Source organism: Lepidochelys kempii, chromosome 1 (genome assembly GCF_965140265.1).
Source record: "Lepidochelys kempii isolate rLepKem1 chromosome 1, rLepKem1.hap2, whole genome shotgun sequence".
In the NCBI taxonomy this organism is placed as follows: Eukaryota; Metazoa; Chordata; order Testudines; family Cheloniidae; genus Lepidochelys; species Lepidochelys kempii.
The window spans coordinates 6540067-6561750 of record NC_133256.1 but is presented as its reverse complement, the minus strand read 5'-3'; the positions used below and the strand labels follow the sequence as shown (position 1 = coordinate 6561750).

The 21684-nt window shown below is 55.2% G+C and overlaps 1 protein-coding gene across 4 annotated transcripts in view; it reads left to right on the top strand.

The window, feature by feature from the left end:
- Positions 1-21684, top strand: part of PGAP2 (post-GPI attachment to proteins 2) — a 40907-nt gene that overhangs the window by 13170 nt on the left and 6053 nt on the right. For 3 of the 4 annotated variants that reach the window (XM_073333162.1, XM_073333153.1, XM_073333172.1), the window contains one exon: positions 5034-5140. In XM_073333162.1, coding sequence (XP_073189263.1) covers positions 5034-5140 — 107 coding nt within the window. The remainder of the gene's footprint in view (positions 1-5033; positions 5141-21684) is intronic. The other variant, XM_073333181.1, reaches the window with a different exon arrangement.

Below are 21684 nucleotides of genomic sequence, written 5' to 3'. Positions count from 1 at the left end.
CACTTCTCAGGGTTTGCATTAGTCAAGTCTGCTCCCGAGAGACATTACACATCATCTCACAATAAGACATAAACATTTGCCATTTTTAATACAGTGAACTCCTAAGATATTTAAACTTAATTTGCTACGATATTGCAGGAAATCACCGTCTGTCGCATCAATGTATTTGTTTGAAGTGTGTAGCCAGGTTAGTCCCAGGATACGAAAGAGACAGAGTAGTTGAGGTAATAGATTTTACTGTACCAGCTTCACACAATGAAGGATGACCCAACACTCTCACAAATCTTGGGAGACAGGCCAGTCCTTGCCTACAGACAGCCCCGCAACCTGAAGCAAATACTCACCAACAACCACATACCACACAACAGAACCACTAACCCAGGAACTTATCCTTGCAACAAAGCCCGTTGCCAATTGTGCCCACATATCTATTCAGGGGACACCATCACAGGGCCTAATCACATCAGCCACACTATCAGAGGCTCGTTCACCTGCACATCCACCAATGTGATATATGCCATCATGTGCCAGCAATGCCCCTCTGCCATGTACATTGGTCGAACTGGACAGTCTCTACGTAAAAGAATAAATGGACACAAATCAGATGTCAAGAATTATAACATTCATAAACCAGTCGGAGAACACTTCAATCTCTCTGGTCACGCAGTCACAGACATGAAGGTCGCTATCTTAAAACAAAAAAACTTCAAATCCAGACTCCAGCGAGAAACTGCTGAATTGGAATTCATTTGCAAATTGGATACTATTAATTTAGGCTTAAATAGAGACTTGGAGTGGCTAAGTCATTATGCAAGGTAGCCTGTTTCCTCTTGTTTTCTCCTATCCCCCCCCCCCCCCCCGATGTTCTGGTTTAACTTGGATTTTAACTTGAAGAGTGGTCAGTTTGGATGAGCTATTACCAGCAGGAGAGTGAGTTTGTGTGTGTATGGGGATGGGGGGGATGTGAGAAAACCTGGATTTGTGCAGGAAATAGCCCAACTTGATTGTCATGCACATTGTGTAAAGAGTTGTCACTTTGGATGGGCTATCACCAGCAGGAGAGTGAATTTGTGTGGGGGGGGTGGAGGGTGAGAAAACCTGGATTTGTGCTGGAAATGGCCCACCTGATGATCACTTTAGATAAGCTATTACCAGCAGGACAGTGGGGTGGGAGGAGGTATTGGTTCATATTCTCTGTGTATATATAAAGTCTGCTGCAGTTTCCACGATATGCATCTGATGAAGTGAGCTGTAGCTCACGAAAGCTTATGCTCTAATAAATTGGTTAGTCTCTAAGGTGCCACAAGTCCTCCTTTTCTCTTTACACAATGCACAATGTGGAACTCTTTGCTGGAGGATGCTGTAAAGGCCAAGACTATAACAGGGTTCAAAAAAGAATTAGATCTGTTTATGGAGGATAGGTCCATCAATGGCTGTTATCCAGGATGGACAGGGATGGTGTCCCTAACCTCTGTTTGCCAGACGCTGGGAATGGGTGACAGGGGATGGGTCACTTGATGATTCCCTGTTCTGTTCATTCCCTCTGGGGCACCTGGCACTGGCCACTGTCAGAAGACAGGACACTGGGCTAGATGGACCTTTGGTCTGACCCAGTGTGGCCGTTCTAATGTTCTGTTGGTGGAAGATACAAGCTTTTGAGCTACACAGAGGTCTTTTCCAGGTCTGGGGAAGGAAATCGGAGCGTGTGAGCTAAATATGAGTTGGGATAGATTGTTCAGCGTAAGGGGTAACGAGTTGGCATTTGCAAATCGACTGCTGAAATATTGCAATGAGCCTGTTTATGTCATCCCTAGGTCAGAAGTCTGAATCTAGCTCCAGGTGGCAGTGACAGAAAGTCCTTACCTCCTGATGGCTGTTAGGTGGCCTATCTGAAATGGGTTGGTTGGATCTCAGTGCAGTGCATTGTGGGCAAGGACCCAGGTAACAAACACCTCCAAAATGAGGCGTTAATTGGCCCTCTTGCTGGAAGCCTCTGCAGAGGGCCAAGGCCTGAATGGGCCCTGGAAACTGACCGCCCCTCTCAACCCTGCAGGCACCTTGCCCAGGCCAGGTTTGATGTGCATTACATGGATGATGAATAGGAAGCTCGCATTGCTGCAGCTCCTGGTCTCTGGATACAGGGCTTGTCACGCTAGCCCTGTTCGCTGTGCTCCTCTTCCAAGGACGGGAGGAAGCTATTTAGATTTAGGCCTTCAGAGCTGGCGAGTTCCTGAAATGGGGAGCAGGGGATTTGCCAAGTTTGGGGAAAAATGGTTGAGAAAGAAGGTATAAAGGCGTGAGAATGGGTCTGAGTGTTCCCCTCCCTGATCTTCACTGATGCGCGGGTTATCCTGGGGCAAGCAGCCACCCTGATGTAAACTGTGCTATTCCCTAGAACTCCCTCCCCAACTTACCAACACAGTGCATCAGTGTCTGGTCCTCAAGGCACTGGGACGGGCGAATGCCCCAAAGAGTTCATCCGATGAAGTGAGCTGTAGCTCACGAAAGCTTATGCTCAAATAAATTGGTTAGTCTCTAAGGTGCCACTAGTCCTCCTGTTCTTTTTCCAAAGAGTTCAGTGACTCATAGATGGATTCTGGTGCCCCAAAGCGCATTGATGCCTTTGCTTCCTTGAGGCCTCCGTGTGGCTGGACGTGCCACCAGTAACCTTCTGAACAGGCTCGCCCACCACATTAAAAGATTCCCTTGAGGGCTCAGTCAGTCTCCATCCGCTGCAGAACCCCTGAGACAGACATTCCCCCCAAATCTTACGTCCTCTGTGGCTTGTCCAGAGCGCATTGTGAGTATTGGACTGGAAGTCCTGGGAGCGCATTGCATATGTGAGCAAGGTTTGGGGAACAGTTCATACCAGTTCTCCCAGCCCCGTTATTATGGGCTGACGACCTTAGCATTGACCAACTCCCTTGTTTCCACTGAAACGAAAACAGGCTTCCTTTGACAGTCTCTGGCAAGGGATCTCCAAGGTTATTCTTCACGATGAATTCGCTGTTTATTACCACCCCGTGCCAGACTTCTTTTACCCTGAAATAAGACACCTACGTTCTTTTGTTATTGTAGGGTTGCTTGTAAGTGCAAGGCTGCAGAAGCTGCTTGGTGGATAAGTTTGTGGGGAAAGGGTTGTGATCTTTTTTCTTAATTTGAACCATTTATTTTAAAATGACCCACCCAGAATCACACGGGCTTCTCTAATGGGAGTGAGAACACCTTTAGTTCCTCTGCCCGGATTGGCAACGTTCCTCTAAAGAGGTCAGAGGTTACATCTCTGTCCTGACTCAGAATCTATGTGCAGTCAGTTACCCAGAGAGAGTCTCGCTATTATTAACAAGAATAATAACTGCTCATTGTCTGTCTGGTGGTTAGATCAAGGGGTTGGGAGCCCGGAGACGAGGCTTCTCTTCCTAGTTCTGCCACTGACTCACTGTGGAAGTGACCTAACATCTCTGTGCCCCAGTTTCCCCATCTGTAGAATGGAGATAATGACACTGACCTGTTTTCCAGGTTTGCACGTCTGTAAAGCATGTCAGGCTAAATGCAAAGGTGCAGGGCAGTCATCCGGTAATGACCCTTTGGCCTCGTCTGGCCCCTTCCAGTTCAGGCTGTGAACAGGCTTTATGCACATGAGAGAATACGGCCTCCCATTCCCCCTGCGAGGAGGGGAGTGACATTGTCCCTGCTGTATAGATGGGGACAATGACACCACCAAGCAGCCTCGTTGTCAAACCTCCTCCCCCCCCCCCCCCCCGGCCCCTTTGCATAAGAATTGGTGTCACTCAGCTGATTCCTGTGCTCAGATTACACCCTGCCCCAAAGCCACATTATAAGCCAGGGTGGGCAAACTTTTTGGCCCGAGGGCCACATCTTGGTATGAAAATTATATGGTGGGCTGTGAATGCTCACGAAATTGGGGTTGGGGTACAGGAGGCGTGAAGGCTCTGGCTGGGGCCAGAAATGAGGAGTTCAGGGTGCAGGAGGGGGCTCCGGGCTGGGGCAGAGGGTTGGGGGGGCGGGAAGGGAAAGGCTCTGGCCGGAGGTGCGGGCTCTGGGGTGAGGCTGGGGATGAGGGATTTAGGGTGTAGGAGGGTGCTCCAGGCTGGGGCCAAGGGGTTCAGAGGGCGGGAGGGGGATCAGGGCTGGCGCAAGGGGGTTGGGGCATGGGGGGGTGAGGGCTCTGGGGTGGGGCCAGAAATGAGGTGTTCAGCGTGCGGGAGGGGACTGTGAGCTGGGGGAGGGGGTTGGGTGCGGGAGAGGGGTCAGGGCTGGGGCAGGGGTGGAGGCTCCAGGTGGCGCTTACCTGAAGCAGCTCCTGGAAGCAGCAGCATTTCCCCTTTCTGGCTCCTATGCGGAGGTGCGGCCAGCTGACTCTGCGTGCTGCCCTGTCTGCAGGCACCGCCCCTACAGCTCCCATTAGCCGCAGTTCCCGACCAATGGGAGATGCAGGGGTGGCGCTTGGGGCAGGGGCAGCACACGCAGCCCCCTGGCTGCCCCAATGCGTAGGAGCCAGAGGGGGGACATTCTGCTGTTTCCGGGAAACTCAGCATACGTGCCCGGAGCACCCTCCAACCCCGCTCCCTGGCTGGAGCGCAGGAGCAGGACAAGCCCTAGACGCTGCTCCCCAGCAAGAGTTCGAGGGCCGGTTTAAACCGTATGGAGGGTCGGATGTGGCCCCCAGGCCGTAGTTTGCCCACCACTGTTCTAAGCCCTGGGGGGGTGCTCTCTTTCCTGCTCCGTGCACACTGAGAGCACGCCCCAAAAAGGCAGTGGAGTGACGTCACATGGCTGGCCCCTGATTCCCCAGCTTGTTAGCGGCAGCACCATGAATAGAGCCCCAGAGCTTTGGGTCCCGGGTCACTACTAGGCAGTAGTGACCCAGCTCCTCCAAGCCTCTCAGCAGGGGCCTTGTAATGCACTCTGCCTTCTCCTTGCTGTGGCCTCCCCAGCATTCCTCAGGCAGCTCCCTTTGGCTCATTTCCATGCTCCGCATTAACGGGAAACCTGTTTTCTTGTCGATGCAGCAATCCACGAAAACGCCTTCATCCTCTTTATCACCTCGGCCCTGGGCCACATGCTCCTGACTTGCATTCTGTGGCGGATGACTAAGAAAAACACAGTAAGTCCCGAGGTACAGTAACCTTCCCTTTTCTACTGTCACTGCTCTTCTCTTGGGTGGGCTGGGGGCGCACAGCTGGGGGCGGAGGGCTTCGTGTCTGTCTCTCGTGAGCATGAAAGCGCCGCGATGGGGCAGGATGTCGGAGCGACTTTAGGGGGTGAAACAGACCAAGGGGAAAGGTGATGACTGAAAAACGTGTGACGGGCCAGTTAACCAAAAGGAATTGAGCATTTATCGGCACACAAGCAGCTCTGAAGGCTTTGATTTCCTACTTGCTTCTCCGAAACCGTGTGCCGGGGTTAGAGTTGGAACCAAAACCAGTAGCTGGTTAAGGCCTCTTCTGTGACCCTGCTTTCCCTGACCCAGTACGCTTGGTTGATGGAGCGCCTGCTTTGGAATCGGGACTCTGGTTGCTTGGTTGCCTTGCGGGCTGGGAGCTCGTGTTTTGTGGAAGAGTGAAGGCATCTGGTCTTGCAAGCAAACTGGAAAGGAATTCATTTCATTATTAATACACACCAGCAGAGGGCGATATTAGCCACACTAGTTTTTCTACATTAAAATATTTTGCACAGCTGTAAGCCTTCCCTCCAAGATCTCCAAGCTATTTACTGTCCCTCTGTAATCCTCTCAGCGCCCTGCAAAGAGGGGTTAGTCCCATTTTTCTCGGCTGGTAAACTGTGGCACGAAGGGGTTAAGTGACTCCTCTGTCATATAGCAAGTCAGAAATCGAACACAGGAGTCCTGACTCTCAGTCCACTGCTCCAAGCACTGGACAGGCTCCTACTTCCACTCCCTGCTCTGGAGAGAGTCGGGCTGCTGGTTTCCAGCATGCTGATAGTTTAACCTGCGTTGGGTTGTTTGAGTAGTGGGATGGCAAATGCTGGTTCGGGAGCACTAGAGGAGCTTTGTTCGCTAGCCTGTGGGCTCCAGCTTTTAGGCTCTTTATTTTTTAGGCTAAGCCTTTGCATGTTCCCAGATCCTTCTGGATCTCAGTGCTCCCTAACTCCCCAGCTCCTGCTGGCATCTTCCTGTTTCCCTTCTCCCTCTGGTGCCCACTGGACAGATGCCCCATGTGACAATGGGAGCCAGCTGAGGTCACTCAATTAGGGTGAGCTGCAAACAGAACGGGGCAGACAAATCCCAAACGCTGGTGGATATTCCAGTACTTAGATTTACCAAGCCAGCACAAAACTGCTTCTATAGTACCTCACTGGTTACTCAGAAGTCCAAATAATGCAGTTCCCTTAAAGCGCCCAGCCTCAGGCCTCCCTCCAGACACACACATCAGATATGATGATAATTACTGAAAATCTTATCTCATCCTATAAAAGGAAAGGTTCTTCCAGCCCCAAAGGATCAGCCACACACCCAGCTCCAATTATAACTTAGATCTTACCCAAAATACACGCTTATAGTCAATTCTTATTAACTAAACTAAAATTTATTAAAAAAGAAAAGAGAGCATGTGTTGGTTAAAAGATCAGTACACATACAGACTTGAATTCAATTCTTAAGGTTCAGATACATAGCAGAGATGAGCTTGTAGTTGCCAAAAGTCCTTTTAGAAATAGTCCATAGGTTATAGTCCAATGTCCATATTCAGGGTGACTCAAGCCAGTGACGGGGGATCTCAATTATTGTGGCTTAAGGTTTCCCCCTCTTGAAACCCCAAGCAGATCTGAGATAAAATAGGATCATGTCCCCGGGTTTTTATACATTTTCCAGCAGCCTCTTGGTCTGAGAGAATAAGCTTAATCTTCTGTCTCCCAAACACCCTGGCTTTTAGCATAGTGTAATTTATCCATTAAACAGTTCCTTTACAGTTTATCACAACCTTCAAAGCGACATATAGACAATAATGCTATTTCACTCAAGTGTCATCATAAATGTTAATAATCCTTTTTTGATCTTTGAATCAAAGCTATAATAACAGACAAGACTTGTTTGCTTACATCACAAGACGTGAGCAAACAGCTACCCTTCTATCTCTAACAATGCCAGCTTGCATTTCAAAGCTCTGTTCATTTACATATCTTCCTAGCCAGTCTTTAAGGTTCGGCCATGGGTCAGGTCAGTCTGTGAGTTAATTAACTCTTTCTGGCCCTGTGTCACCTTCCAATGAGGTATTATAGTACACTCCTAAGGTCACACCCCATCCCAGAAATCCTGCTCACAGATTGCCCTGTGGTTGGCAGCCTCAGCTGCAGGGCAGACAGACCTGGAGATATGCCCAGGAATTCAGCCCTTCCCTCTGGGTCCCGGTCTCCGCTGAGGCATGCTGACCGCAGGAGAAGCTTGCGCTACAGCTGCAAAGTAGGCGCCTTCGGGCTCCGGGGCTGTCAGCCTGACCCCTTTCACCCAGCAGGGAAATCGACAAAGGCTTAGGCCGGGTCTGCACTAAAAAATTATGTCGACTTACCGTACGTCAGCGCACAGCCACCACGCTTACTAAATCGCGCGCGTGCTTGGCGTCTTGCGTCAGCGGTGCATGTCCTCACCGGTCACGCTGGTATCGGTTGTACTCTCAGGGTGAGGCATTGCGGGGTGGCTCCTGCAAGCCAGTGACAGTCGCTGTAAGCAACACGGCTCTCCACTGACACTGCATCGACCTGATGACATGTCCACCATGACTCTGTGCTGCTCGGGGAGGTGGTGGTATTAAGTCGGCATAGAGAGGCACTTACGTCAGTGGGAGAGATTAATAAGACCGGGACTTTTCAGCTTGGAAAAGAGACGACTAAGGGGGGGATATGATAGCGGTCTATAAAATCGTGACAGGTGTGGAGAAAGTAAATCAGGAAGTGTGATTTACTCCTCACAACACAAGAACTAGGGGTCACCCAATGAAATTAATAGGCAGCAGGTTTAAAACAAATAAAAGGAAGTATTGCTTCACACAACGCACAGTCAACCTGTGGAACTCCTTGCCAGAGGATGTTGTGAAGACCAAGACTATAACAGAGTTCAAAAAAGAACTAGATAAGTTCATGGAGGATAGGTCCATCAATGGCTATTAACCAGGATGGGCAAGGAAGGTATCTCTAGTCTCTGTTTGCCAGAAGCTGGGAATGGGCGACACGGGATGGATCACTTGATGATTACCTGTTCATTCCCTCTGGGACACCTGGCATTGGCCACCGTCAGAGACAGGATGCTGGGCTAGATGGACCTTTGGTCTGATCCAGTATGGCTGTTCTTAAGTGAAGACGCTTCCACAGCTAGGTTAATGCAAGGCAGCTTACATCAACCTCACCGCATAGTGTAGACCAGGCCTTAGAAACCAGCATCTGCCTGTGGTGGGAAATGGTGCCTTGAGTCCATGGAGAGTTGACAAGTCACATGGTCTTCGGGTGGCCACTTGTCACATGGTACGCAGGCCCCCGTAAGGCCATTGCGCACAGCTTCAGCAGATCTTGGACTCGCAACCCCCTACCAGGGAGGTGGGCTCACTGCGCCCAGGTGAAATAATCCCATCTAACACCCTGAACGGGCCACCTCCTCCTGCAACACCCCTCTCGGACTCTCACCTGCATATTGGCAGAGGTTTTCCAAATGACGCGACTGTTTTAGCTGACTCATTTCAAGCGAGTGCTTGAAGAACAAAGCTCCAGCTAGTGAGGACTAAAGCTCCCATCGGTTAGGGTTGGCTGCAGGTTGCCTGATGGTACCATCTGTCAGGGATGCTCTAGGTATACTTAATCCCACCTCGGCGCAGGGGGATGGACTAGATCAGGGTTTCTCAACCCCTGAGTCGCAACTTAAAACTGGGTCACCATGGTGTGTCAAAGGGTTACGTGGGAGGCCCTGGGGGTGCTGCAGAGCCCCCCTGCCCCACAGCCGTCAGGGCTCAGCTCCCCATTGCGACCTGGTGCACTGGGTCCTGGCACCACTCAGGTTTGGCCCAGCCACCCCTCCATCGTCATGGCGCAGGGCCAGCTGGGCCAAATATGAATGAGTGGCACTGTCAGGGGGGCCGGGCCAAAGCTGAGTGGCACGAGGCCAACCCCAGAGGTCACGAGGCCAAGAGCGGGGAGCACAGCCCCGCGGGACAGGAGCTGCAGTACGTAGTGCATGTATCTAGTACGTGCTACGTTAATGTGTGCGTTCTATATCGTGGGTAAGAAATACTTAGTAAGCCAGATACTTTTTGCACTGTGGCTATTGAGTGGGTGGTGACAGGCCATTTTACAAATGGGTCCTGAGCCCACAAAGGTTGCAAATCACTGGACTAGATGACCTCTGGAATCCCTGGCAGCCCTATGTTTCTCCGATTCGATGGTTGGGAGTCCCTGAACATCGGGAGTGTTGGTCTATAGAGCATGTTATAACTTTTAACCATAATAGAAAACACGTGCATCGAGGTAAAGGCATCAGATTGTAATGTGATGACAAATCAGCCCCGGCATAAACACCACTTCTCGCTTCTGGGGTGAAAAAAATGAGAGAGAGAGAGAGATCCTTGTAGCCTTGGGGGAAATTCTCTAAGCTGGGAAGGAGACCAGGAATTCAGATCTGTCCAGGGTTTGCATGAGAGTGTACGGTTGCTGATGCTGGGGAACATCCTGGTTTTTTTCTGTTCGAGATGGCAGCAGAAGTCTTACAAAGCGTCGAAGTGTGTTATGGACAGTTTTGTAGCAATATAATGGGGGAAAGGAATGCATGGGGCGTCCAGCCGCAGCCTTCATTGCCACCGAACATCGCTTTTGTTGGCCGATAGTCTGTGAATCCAACCCAGGTTTTCAGCGTCCCCAGGTAACATCTCATCCGGGCGCTACCCTGGTCTAACCAGGGTGTTGCCCAGTGTTAACCCTGCCTGCAGGTGGCTGTGCCCACCTGGCAGGGCTGCTCCTCCAAAGCCCACATTGTGAAACCTGAATCTGCCAAGTCACCCAATCGGCCGTTTCATTAGGTCCTTCCGAGAAGATTAGGAAACTCGGTGGGAGGTGGCTTATGCTGCTCTCCCCGTGTATGTGCATGGTGGGGATGATGGCATTCCTTACACCACTCCTGATCCTTCTCCCTCGCCCCTCATCTACCCCTCTCTTTTACACCTCTCATTCCCTCCTCGGGGGAAGAACTCAGGACCAAAGGAGTTCAGAATCGTGTCTCCTTATTCCTGAGAGCCCAGTGGTGTCTTAGTCATTGTCCATCTCCAGTCCTCGTAACCAGAGCTTCTGCCATGACCTCTGGCAACACCCAAGTGGCCGTACCCTCGGGGATACGCTAGGGCTGCCTACATGCCTCTGGTTGGCAGAGCAGGTTGCTTATTCTCTGTGCGCACGTGTAGGTGTGATGTGCCGTGCAACCCTCTGGGGACACCCCCAGCCATAGCGAGGCCAGGCCTGCCCAGATCTTTCCACAAACGTAACCTTACAAAGACATGCTCTTGGCCTGCGTTTGGGCCCCGGCTGTGCTCATGGTCCATGACCGTCGTTGTCCTGTCATGCCCATCACTGTAGTATCTAGCAGCAGCCTCTGAAGGGTGCGCTTGAGGCCTGCCGCAAAGACCTAAAGCTTTTGGCTTCAGTTCCTCCACTTAGAGAGGTCTAGAAATCTGCTCCTAAGGTCTGCAGGACTCCAGCCCTGCTGGCAGGATGCTCCGAGCTCCGGTGGGTGCTCAGTCAGACCCAGGGGATGTGCGTTACTCCGGGCTCAACACCAAGAGGCATTGTCCTCTGGGCTGGCTGTGGAATGTGCTCCCTGTGGGTGCCACGGCTGAGCGTGCTGACAGCAGGGACCTCGCTCTCACCAGCGCCACTTCCTCTCCCTTTCCGGGCAGCGGTTCTGCGGACGGGGGGGAAGCTGGAGTCGCACCTCGGGGCCAGACAGGATGCATGGGGGGCAGCTGCTCAGTTGGCTTAAAGGTCTCTCCTGCCCTTCTCCGCCCCCCTCCCACCTGAGCATCTCAAGGCATTTTGCAGACGCTGATGCTTCAGCCTTGCAGCTTCCTTCCGAGGTAGAACGGCCTCGTTACCCCTGCTCAGCAGATAGGGACGCCGCGGCTCACAGAGGTTAAGCATCTTGCCCAAGGTCCCCCAGAGCCAGAGTCTGAATCCAGATCTCCGGACCGCTGGTCTCCCGCGCTAGCCCCCGGACACGCACTTGCTTCTCTGCCACGCCTCCTTCCAGCGACGCTCGCCCGGGGCTAGCTGGCTGCCGTTAACACTGGGCGCCAGGAGGTGGCGCTGTGACGTGGGGAGAGGGGCAGCTGGCTCGTCGCAGGTGAAATGTATCTGAAATAAATGGGTCAGGGTTTCCGTTCGCCCCGGAGCGCGTAGCGGTGGGAACTGCTGGAACCTGTGCAGGCCTTCCCATACTGGGCGTCATCGTCACTACACTGATCTGTTTGTGCAGCAGAGAGCCCTGGCTGGGAGACGGTCTCGGTCGCAGGCTGGCCGGCCCTTGGAGGAAAGCGGGGCTCAGCCCTGCCTGTGGCCGCCGACCTAGGGCTGAAAGGATCGGGCAGCTTTAATGATCATCACTGACCCCAGCTCGAGGGGGCGGGGGGAGTTAGGAAACAGAGCTGAGAACTCAGCAGGGCAGTGAGGGCCAGGAGCTTGGGCTAGCTGGCTGGGCTCCGAGAGAAGGAGGCTGGTAAGCCTTCAAGGAGCAGCCTGGAAGTTTAGAGGGGGCAGAGGGGGGCTGGGTAACCTCCAGTTCTAAAGGGGAGAGAGCCGGGGGACAGCCTAGGGGCTCTGTTGAGCTGGGGACCTCCTGAAGGAGAAGCTGTGCCCCCAGCGAGGGTCTGGGCAGAGAGCCTGGTTTTCAGTTGCAGGATGGTAACAATGCAGTCCCCGAGACAGGATGCTGTTCGGTGACCGTCCTTCCTCATGTATTGAGGAGCTTGTGGGAGGAGGGAAACTGAGGACAGGCACCGCAGAACCACCCGAGACCAGCAGGGGGCGTTGCAACACTGGAAAGCCCATCCACAGTCTCACAGGCCCTGTCTGGCCTGAGCAATGCGAATCTCCTGGGGTTTCTGTCCTATTGCTTGGTGTGTTTTCCTGGGATGACCTTGATTTTGATGGGAGGAACCTCCTCCCCCTTCCCCTCCCCACCTGCCCCCCCAGCCTGCAGGCTTAGCTAACAGGATCCCAGAAAACCTCCCAGGCCTACAGATCTCCCCAGCCAAAACTGGATCGAACTCATGCTCTTACACGTACTATGAGTTCGTCAGCAGGTGGCATCTTATCCTTGGGCGCCTGCGGGGGCCGGTGCGCTGCCTGATGTCCTGGGGCAGGGGTCTGTCCCGGGGGCCGTGCTGGAATGAGAGGCCATTGGGCACTTCTTTTGGCTGGCTCCCAGGAGCAGGGCATTCAATTCAGCACGCAGCCTAGACCGAGCTGCTCCTGGCACTGCCATGCCCGGGGGGCGGGGGGGGCCACGCTGGAATCTTTCTCCCAATCTCGGCTGGCCTCTCCGAGCCAGTGCCAGCCAAATGCTTGGAACCTGGGGCTTGGGCCCGGCTCTTGCGACATGCAGGATATTTTGCAGGGGGCGGGAGGGCTCGGCTCAGCTGGAGAGCCCATCGGTGGTGGGGCCACATCCTCCTCCCTTCCTGGCTGTGCCGTTCGTGCCGGGGCTGGAACTGCCAGTCTCAGCACTGATTAGAGAGAAGTTGGGGCGGCAGCTGCTGACCTGGTAGGAAATTCTGACCGTGGGAGATTCTGGGGGAAAAACCCAGACAGTCTCCTTGTGCCAGGAAAGTGGCCCCACATCCTGACGGCAGCGCTGCTTTCCTGGCTGCAAACTCGGGGCCACCATCGGGCTCCCTTCTTCTCTTCCCCCACCCCAAGGGGCTGCAGAGGCGGGTTTCTGCCCTGGCTTCTGGCCTCCACCAGCGATCTGGGCAGGAGCAGCAGGCTGGGCATCAGGAGGGCCTGCTGGGGGGGGGGACAGAGCTCCGGGGGGATGCAGGGTGGCAGAACCAGCTAGTAGCAACGGTTGAAGGGGGGAGGTGCTGAGCTCCCTGCAGGAGGGAAGGGCTGGATGTGCCCACAGCAAGCCCATTTGGGACTCCAAGGAAGTATTCGAACCCAGCCCCACCCCCTCGCACTTAGAAATCCTCCTCCTGTGCCCAGCGGCCCCAGGCCGTTCCAGTTATGAGCCAGTTCCGAGGCACCATTTGCTTGGGAATCCGCTGGGCCCCTGTCTGACCCCCCCATTGGCCATAGACTCTCCGCCAGTTACCCCGGCCTTGCGCCCAGTGGCTCGGGTGTGGCTCGTGCAACTTCCAGAGACAGGCGTGAGATGGAGACTTCGCCCCTTCCCGGGCGACTTTGTTCCCAGGGTGAATTTCCCTGACTATGAAAAGTCGGGGCCTTATTTCTCGTTTAACGTTGCCTGACATTAACGTCCAGCCATTGGTTCTTGGGGCACTTCTCTCCGCTGCCTTCGGGAGCCCCGACTGGGATTTTAACATAAACCACCTCCTGACGCAGGGGAGGCCACAACTGGTCAGGGCCAAGGCTTTTTGCACCGCTTCTCCTTCAAGAGAACTGAGCAGGGAACTCCAGAATGGCAGCGAAGGCCCCAGAAAGCACCGAGGTTCTGGGGTCAGATTCCCGGGGCAGCGCCTGGAACCTGCCCCCTTTGCCAAGCATCACGCAGTGGGCACCATGCTGCCCAGGGCTGGCAGACCAGCGGCAATTCTCCTCCATGCAGCTGGAAGGCACAAGAGAGAGACTTGGCACTGAATAAAGGCATTTCCTTGATGTTGTACGTGGACGCTTGGGGTGGGGGACAGGTAAGCGAGACCTGGAAGGGTGGAGCAGGGTTAGGAATGGCCATTAGGGTCTACTCCAGGTCCCGTATCCCATGTGCTGGGGGCCAATTTCAGTGCTGCTGTAAGAGGGTACAACACCACTGGTGATGTAGGGATTTGTACTGGGGGGGCGAGGTACACCACCACTGTTTTTGTAGGGCTTTGCACTTGGGGGATGAGGGGGAGGGACACAACACCACTGGTTATGCAGGGGTTTGCACTGTGTGTGTGGGGGGCAAGATATAACATCCCTGGTTATGCTGGGGTTTGCACTTGGGGGGTACAACGCTGGTTATGCTGGGGTTTGCACTTGGGGGGGTCCAACGCCCCTCGTTCCGCAGGGGTTTGCACCGTGTATGGGTGTTTGTGTGTACGCATGTGTGGCCCCGACAGGAATCTGAAGTCTTGCAAAAGCATTGCGCTGATCACTGCTCATGTTGCAACCGTCTTTGAGCAAGGGCAGGAAGGCGCTGGGGAGAGACTTTGTAATGGGGAAGTAGAAACGCCAACCACCAGAGTTCAGTTTCCAGTTACAAGGCCGCCAGTAATGAGCAAACTAGCAAGGAAAGCTCCACTGTGGGGAGGAAAAGAGAGAGCAGGCCAGGTGTGGGGCGGTGCAGAGAGAACGAGGGAGGCAGAGAATGGGCTGAATAAAGGAGAGACCAGGGCAGGGAGCGGACCAGTTTGGAGCCATCCATCCCCCTCTGTCCCCTGCCCGGAGTTCTGGGCCAGCATCTGCATTTTCCCAAGTCTTTCCCGAGTTTCACGGCGTGTGTCCGCTGCAGCCCCCCGCCGAGCCTGGCTTTCCCCTACGGCGCGAACTGGCAGTACAGTCAGACGCGCTCGATCCAGTTTGCGTGTGGCGCTGCCCATGGAAACACATTTCCCCTCTTCCCGAGCAGCCGGCCTCTCCGCGCTCTGCACTTCCTGCTGCAAAACCTCCCACCGGCTTCTGGCTAATGAGCCTCTGATTCCAGCTCGGTTAGCAGGACTCTGTGCAGCGTCAAGGGGAGCTGAAAGACCACTCTGCTCTTCGGCATTCCCTGGGCTGCAGCCACGCCCTCTGGGCGCTGATTCCAGCTGAGCCCCCTGACCGGGAGCCCCCCAAATTGTATCTAGCGCCTCAGTGTGATGGGGGTGGTGCCTTGTGTCAGAGAGAGACCAAACCAAGACACGAGAGTTGCTGCGTGTTAACCCTGGTGTCCTGGCCAAACTGCAGTGCCATCCGGCTAGCTAAACTGACTCCTGCTTTCCCCGTTCGTTGTCTTATTCCCTTACCGTTCTGCAATGTGACTGTGGAGTCCTTCAACAGCGCCCAAGCTGGGCCCCAGAGGTGGCTGCATTTCTGTGGTGGGTGAAGCAGTTCCTAAACGCTCTGGCTGAGTTTGCAAAGGGCTTTGATGAAAGCTGCACTGTACGTCCAAATCTAGAGGTAGAGAAATGTGTGTGAGATGAATTATTTGTAGCCTTTAAAATGCATTTCTGGGCGGCCCTGAGCTCAGCAGAAAGGGGCATGATACAAAGGATCAGTCTTCCACGGGCATTTTTATAGTACTTGTCACATAAGAGGGAGCAAACGGAGGGTCGCTCTGTTCACACCCGTATGGCCTATGGGAGCTGTGAATCTGTATCAGAACCATGGACGAGGTCACCCAAACTCGGGGGTGTGCTAACACTTCAGCCACTACGCAGCAAGTGCAGCCCGCGGCGTTGCTGCTGGTCACTGAGATGAGCCAGCTATAAATACCGCCCCCCCCGAAATTCTCAGCACAGGAGCTGTATTTGTCCTCACGTTCACCACATGGGAGCCGGTGCAGAAAGCACAGACACAAACCGAGCTGGAGACAGAGCTGAAGCGTGTAGCGCTCAGCCAAATGCCTCTAGGATCCTGAAGTTCCCGCCAGAGGGATGTTTCCAGGCGGAGATCTAGGGGTAGGAACTCCAAGAAGGTCCCCGGAAGAGTTTGACTGGAGGGAGAGAGCTGAGGAGCTCTGGGATGGCTCAGAGGTGAAACGGGAGCAGTCCACACTGCGGTGCACTGTCTCTGCAGGTTTAAAGGCCCAAGGGGTTGATGGGGATTGAGATGACACTGGGGCCGCCAGGGGTCGGCACGACACAGCACTGGGCTTCCCGTTGTCCTGTCCAGCCTGGTGCAGAGGGGCAGGTAGCCCGGGGGCTTCGCGCTCGCTGGAAGGGAGCCACGTGGCTGAGGGGCTGTGGTTTTGTGGGCCGGGGGAGGAAGCTGTCTGCTCTCTTGCTGCTGACTAACTCCTGAGTGCATGGGAATCACGCCTCAGCTCGAGGTGTGCAAACAGCTGGACTAAATATACTTGGCCGTGGTTTCCTGGGCCAGAGACACGTGTGGTACCTACAGCCGCTGCACCAGGGCAGCTGCCTGGGACAGTGATCTGGCCCGGTGGGGGCCAGTGCCCAGCACCGCTCCCTGCCGTCTGCCCAGGGGGAAAGTGGGAAGCTGAAATGACTGACTGAGCGAGTTTGACTTCCTGCAGTTTCCAGCTGCAGCATCCGGAGCAGCCAGCACTGTGGGCCGAGCCTTCAGCAGAGGCTGAAGCCAGCTGGGCTCCGGGCTCCGTGATCACCAGGAGCATCAGAGCCCTCCGGGAAGCGAGGGGAGCGTGCTGCTGATGCCACCCATGCCAGTGGAGGGTTCAGCCCCTGTGTGCCTCCCTGGAAGTGGCTGCTGATCCACCCAGCAGCCCTGACCCCGCCACTGTCCGCATTCTGGCCCTCACTCTTCCAGACCGTGCTCTCAGCCAGGGCCTTTCTGCCATGCAGCTCCCCAAGCAAAGTCCCCGGGGGAGCAGTTCCCCCAAGGCGACAGGATCAGAGCAAATAAATTTATTTGCAAATAAATGTGGAGGCTCCAGCATGGCATTGGGGAGCACAGGCCACTGGCTGCACAGAGGTGGGAGATCACACTGCAGCTCCCCACCGGGACACAGACTCAGTAGTGAGGCTGCACCCAACCCTGACACAGCGCAAGGACCGGGCCTGCCCCAGAAACACCCCAGAGCCCTGCCCCTCCATGCAAGGTGCAGGCAGGCAGGCTTAGCAAGGCAGGATCCAAGTGTGAAGGGGCTTAGTGCAGGGGGGATCCAGGTGAGGGTTGAGAGGGTTCTGTGTGGGGCAATCTGGGTGCGGGCAGCTCAGGGGGGGATTGAGGTGCGGGGGAGGGGCGGATCTGGATGCACAGGGGCTTGTTGGGGAGTTCTGGGTGCAACAGTAATGGGACTCTGCAGGGGAGTCCAGGTGAAGATGGTTGGGGTTCAACTGGGGGCGGGGGAGTCTGGGTGTGGGGGACTCTATGGGAGGTTCCAGATGCTGGGGGAGTGGAGCTCAGTAGGGTGGGGATCCGGATGCGTGTGGCTTGGGGTGGTCCAGGTGCAGCGGGAGTGGGGTTCGTCGGGGGGGGGGTTCTGGGTGTGGAAGGGTGAAGCTTGGCGGGAGGGTCTGGGTATGAGGGGGTCTGGATGCACAGGGGTTGGGTGGATGGGGCAGTAGCTCCCTGTACAGGGACCTCTCCCCCTACAACTGAGGAGCGATAGGTGCACAAGGGGTGGGGATGTGAGTTTGCAGAGCTTCCTACAGCCGGGGGAGAAATCAGGGTGGGTCTGACATGGCCCCAGATGCTGTGCAGGGGAAGAGGAAGTCCCGTCCCCTCCAGCCCAGCCAGGACTAGCTACTGAGCCTGGCGCAGGGTGAGAGCCACCAGCCGGGTCTTCTCCAGTCCCACCCCGTACACCACAGTGATTTACCTCTCTACCAACTGCCCTGGGCACCTAAAACATACTGGTGGGGATGATCGTATGACCGCTCTTGTGGCTTCCCTTTGCTTCCCCATCAGAAAGTCATTTTTCTGCGGGGAAGCAAAGAAATCTGCACAGGAAATAAATTCTGCACATGCGCAGTAGCGCAGAATTCCTCCAGGAGTAATGAGTTCTGGGACCCTACTTGTGGGTGGATCAAAGCCTGAGTCCTGCTCTCACTCAGGTGCAAGCCCTGGCACTTTGCAGTGTCGACACAGCCTGAGCTTCAGACCCGACTCTGAGGGTCTATGTAGTGCGGTGTGGACGTTAGCACGACTGTGAGACCCGGGTTTACAGTGCAGTGTGGACGCTCAAGCACAGGCGTGGACACACCTAGTCCACAAGACCAGGTCCCACAGACCTGGGTGTACGATGCAGTGTAGACAGACCCTTAGGAACTTGTCCAGAGTCTCCCAGGGAGACTGAAGCAGAGCCAGGGCTTGAATCTAGATCTCATGATAACCAAAGGGCCATTGATCCTTCCCAAATTGCTCCTATGCATCTCGCGCCGCCCAGCTGCACTACAATGGCCCTGTCCCAGGGATCTGAGTTAGATTCCACGCTCCCCCCTCCGGAAATGTGAGTCTCGGAGCTGGGCCCAGCCCGACCCAGGGTCCCAGATGTGAGCAGATAATTACAAAGGCTCTGCCCAAGGCAGAGTTATTTGGTAACGCCGCGGCCGGTGCGGACCAGCCCAAAGCCATTCGGCAGCCTGGTGCCCCATGCAGGCTGTCCAGGACGGGCGGCCCTCAGGAGTGTCAGCTGGCTGAGCTACCCAGCCCTGGGGTTCAGGAGCCCGTGTGTGATGTTGTTACAGTCCATAGCGGCTCTCCTGAGAGTATTAAAATGGCTGGATGCTGTGAGATCTCTACAAGGTCTGGGCCACTGAGGAAGAAGCTTGTACCTCCTGTCGGAGTAAATGCACCTGTTGTCCAGAAAGATCCTTAAATGCTTCCCAGACTGTGTAAGCAGGGATTGGCCGCCCCCCCCCCCCACACACACACACACACACTAGGATGCAGCGGCTTCTGGGGTGGGACGTGGCAATGCTACACGGCAGGTTATAGGACGGGATCTGCAGGCTGACTCGTCTAATTGAAATGACAGAGGAAATGTTGGGTGGCAGAACGGAATCGCCGGAGCTGCCGTTTGACCAGGACGCTGGAGCTAAGCTGCCAACTCTTAGGGGAAGTGCACTGGGAGCTTGAGTGGCGGCAGGGTTTCAGGGTTCTGGCTGTATATCTCCTCTGGGAAAATGGCATCTCCAGCCAGCCTGGGTCTTTCATCCCCTCTGCTGGGGGCTGATTTGCTACTTGGAGACCCCTTGACTCAGAGTCACCATTTCCTGCTGCTCCTGGGCTTTTCTTGGGGGTCCCTCTCGTCCAAGTACTGGCCAGACTGGATCTGACATGGCTGCAGAGCTAGTAAAGTCACCTGGCTAAAGCCCCAGGGACGGAAACGTCTGCTGGCTAGAGAAACTTCCCAGCTGGTGTGTCTTTCCCTGGCTGTTGTGAGATCAAGAGTTAAAGCATCCCTGATGCTTGGTACAGACTGAGTGGCCTTTTAGATCGAAGCCCTGGCCTTTAGATCTTAGCCTTGTCATGCCTTGAGAAGCAGAAGTCCCCAAGGAGGAGAGTAAAGCACCTGAAATCTTTTAAAAAGCAGCGCGTGCCTTTGGAAAGCTTCGGGTTCTGCTGGTCGGAAGGGTGAAGCCACAGTCCCTGTGCAGCACAGAGGCTGCCAGGCTTGGGATCAAAGAGCTAAGAGCTGCTGCTGAGTTAATGAGCGCACCAATGAGCCATCAGTTGTTTGTTCTTGCTGCTAGCCTACAGAAAAGTCATGTTTCCGCTGCCAGAGGGGCCTGTATGAAAACAAGGTGGCTTGTGACCTGCTTTTTCCTGTGTGAAGTTTTACATAATAGATTGCTGCTTGGATTGCTCACTGTTATTTCACATGAGGTCCTGGCACTCAGATGATCTGCCCCCCCCCCCCCCCGTTCTGCGACAGTTCATTTCAAATGAAATAGTCCATCCTCCTCCCCAGCCCTGCTGCTAGGGGAATGTGTCCTCGGGCAGTAGGCCCGGATTTGGGGGATCTTTGTAATTCCTCGGGGGGGCGGGGAAGCGCTCTCGTTCCCAATGATGGGGAGCAGCCTGAGTCCAATTTTATAGCATCTTCCACCCCCCACCCCCCCCCCGAGTAGCAGGCTCGGGTGTGGGTGGTGGGGGGGAACCTAGCAGATGTGAGTGTGGGGGTGGGAAGTAGTGCGGCCTACAGGTTAGGGCTGGGCACCAGCCAGAGTGGGGCAACCTGGATTTCTGCCGTCCACCTTAGGTAAGCTATGGAACTTCTCTCCTATTTCCTTCTTTTCTTGGAAGGACTCACGGGAGGGCCAAAGAAGTAGTGAGCCCGGTTCTAGCAGCGCTTATGTTTGGCCCAGTATTTTTCCTGTGATTCTTTTGCCTAGCAAAACCAGCACAGTGCATTGTGGAGGTGATGCAGGAATTAGTGACATCTTAGCCTCCCCTGGAGCTATGGGGAACCCGTTGCCCTGGGTGCTGTATGGACAATTAGAGACAGCCCCAGAAGTCTGAATCATTAAGGAAAGATCATTAAGGAGCTAGGTCACTGAGAGAGAATGTGACAGGCCAAAGGTCACACAGGGAGTCTGTGCCAGACCAGGGTGTTGAACTCAGGTCCCTGGAGTCCCCAGCCAGTACATTAACCACAAGCCCAACCTTCCTCTGGGGGTTTTCCTCCCCGGCGTCACCTGTTTGTGTGTTGAGAGCGGCTGGCAGCATCTACCGTGCTTTCGGTGGGGTCATGGAAACTCTGATGCTGTGATTTGAATGTTCCTACTTCTCAGCAGGCCCCATGACTTGGAGTTTCTGCCCTGCTGGAAACCTCAGAAAGGAGGAAAATCCCCTCCCACTGCTGAGAAGCAGGAATAAAACACATCTGTGGCTCCGGTGTGTGTCCCCTTTCCAACTGGCCTGACCCAGGCTTCCTGGCCGGCCAGTGTCCAGCCCCCTCGCGGTGACAGCTGTCCAGAAGCAGGTTCTGAAAGGTGCAAGCAGCCCCCTCCTCAGCGCCCCGTCTGACTCTATCCCCCGCCCCGCCACATGCCTTCGTCCATCAGCAAGGCTGAGCCGGGGGGGGCCGGCAGGCTGAAGTGTTTCCTGTTTCCTTTGCCTAGTGTCTTGGGTCTGGGTCCCCCCTGGGCAGCGTGAGAGGGAGGAGAGAGCTGCAGCTGGATCTCAGGGGGAAGGGAGCAGTGAGGGGAGAAAGATGGGAAAATTGGGGGGGGGGGTTCTCACTGCCCAAGGAGAGGCAGCATCCCCCCACCTGCCTGACCTGGCTGCTTCAGGCATAAGCTCACCTCCACCTCACCTCAGGGAGGTGCCCTGCGGACAGGCGGGTCCATGGCTCTCTGATGTGTCTGGAGCTGCCACTGAGGGAGCCAGGAGGCCGGGATGGACCTTGGGGCTGCTCCAGCTTGCCCACGTTTCCCGTGGCCGCGCCTTTCACAGCCTGGCAGGCTGGACCCCGTGTTCTGGGGAACGTGGCCAGTTACTTGGGTCTGCAGGCTACCAGTGGAGCTAGAGGGTCCTGGAGCAGTCAGGCTGCGACCCCCCCGGAGATTCTGCCTGTGTGGGTCAGGGGGACGCAGACCCCCTATGGAGCAGCCGTGGCCCCAGCCCTTCCTCAGGGGCTTTCCCCCGTTTGGCCAGTAGCTCAGCCAGGCTGGCTCGGTGGGGCCACGCTCCGGGGTGGAGGAGGAGCCCGCCCCAGCACTTTGTGCTGCTTGCGAAATGCCTTCGGTTCTGCACCCGCCCCAGCTCTGCTCCTTGGTGTGGTTTCCTCCTCCTCCTCCCTGCCCCAGCGGCAAGCGAGCGGGGCACAGCTCCGGGGGAGGCGCGGCGGCGGCTGCCTGCTTTGTTCTGGTGAACCCCCTGCGCCTTGGC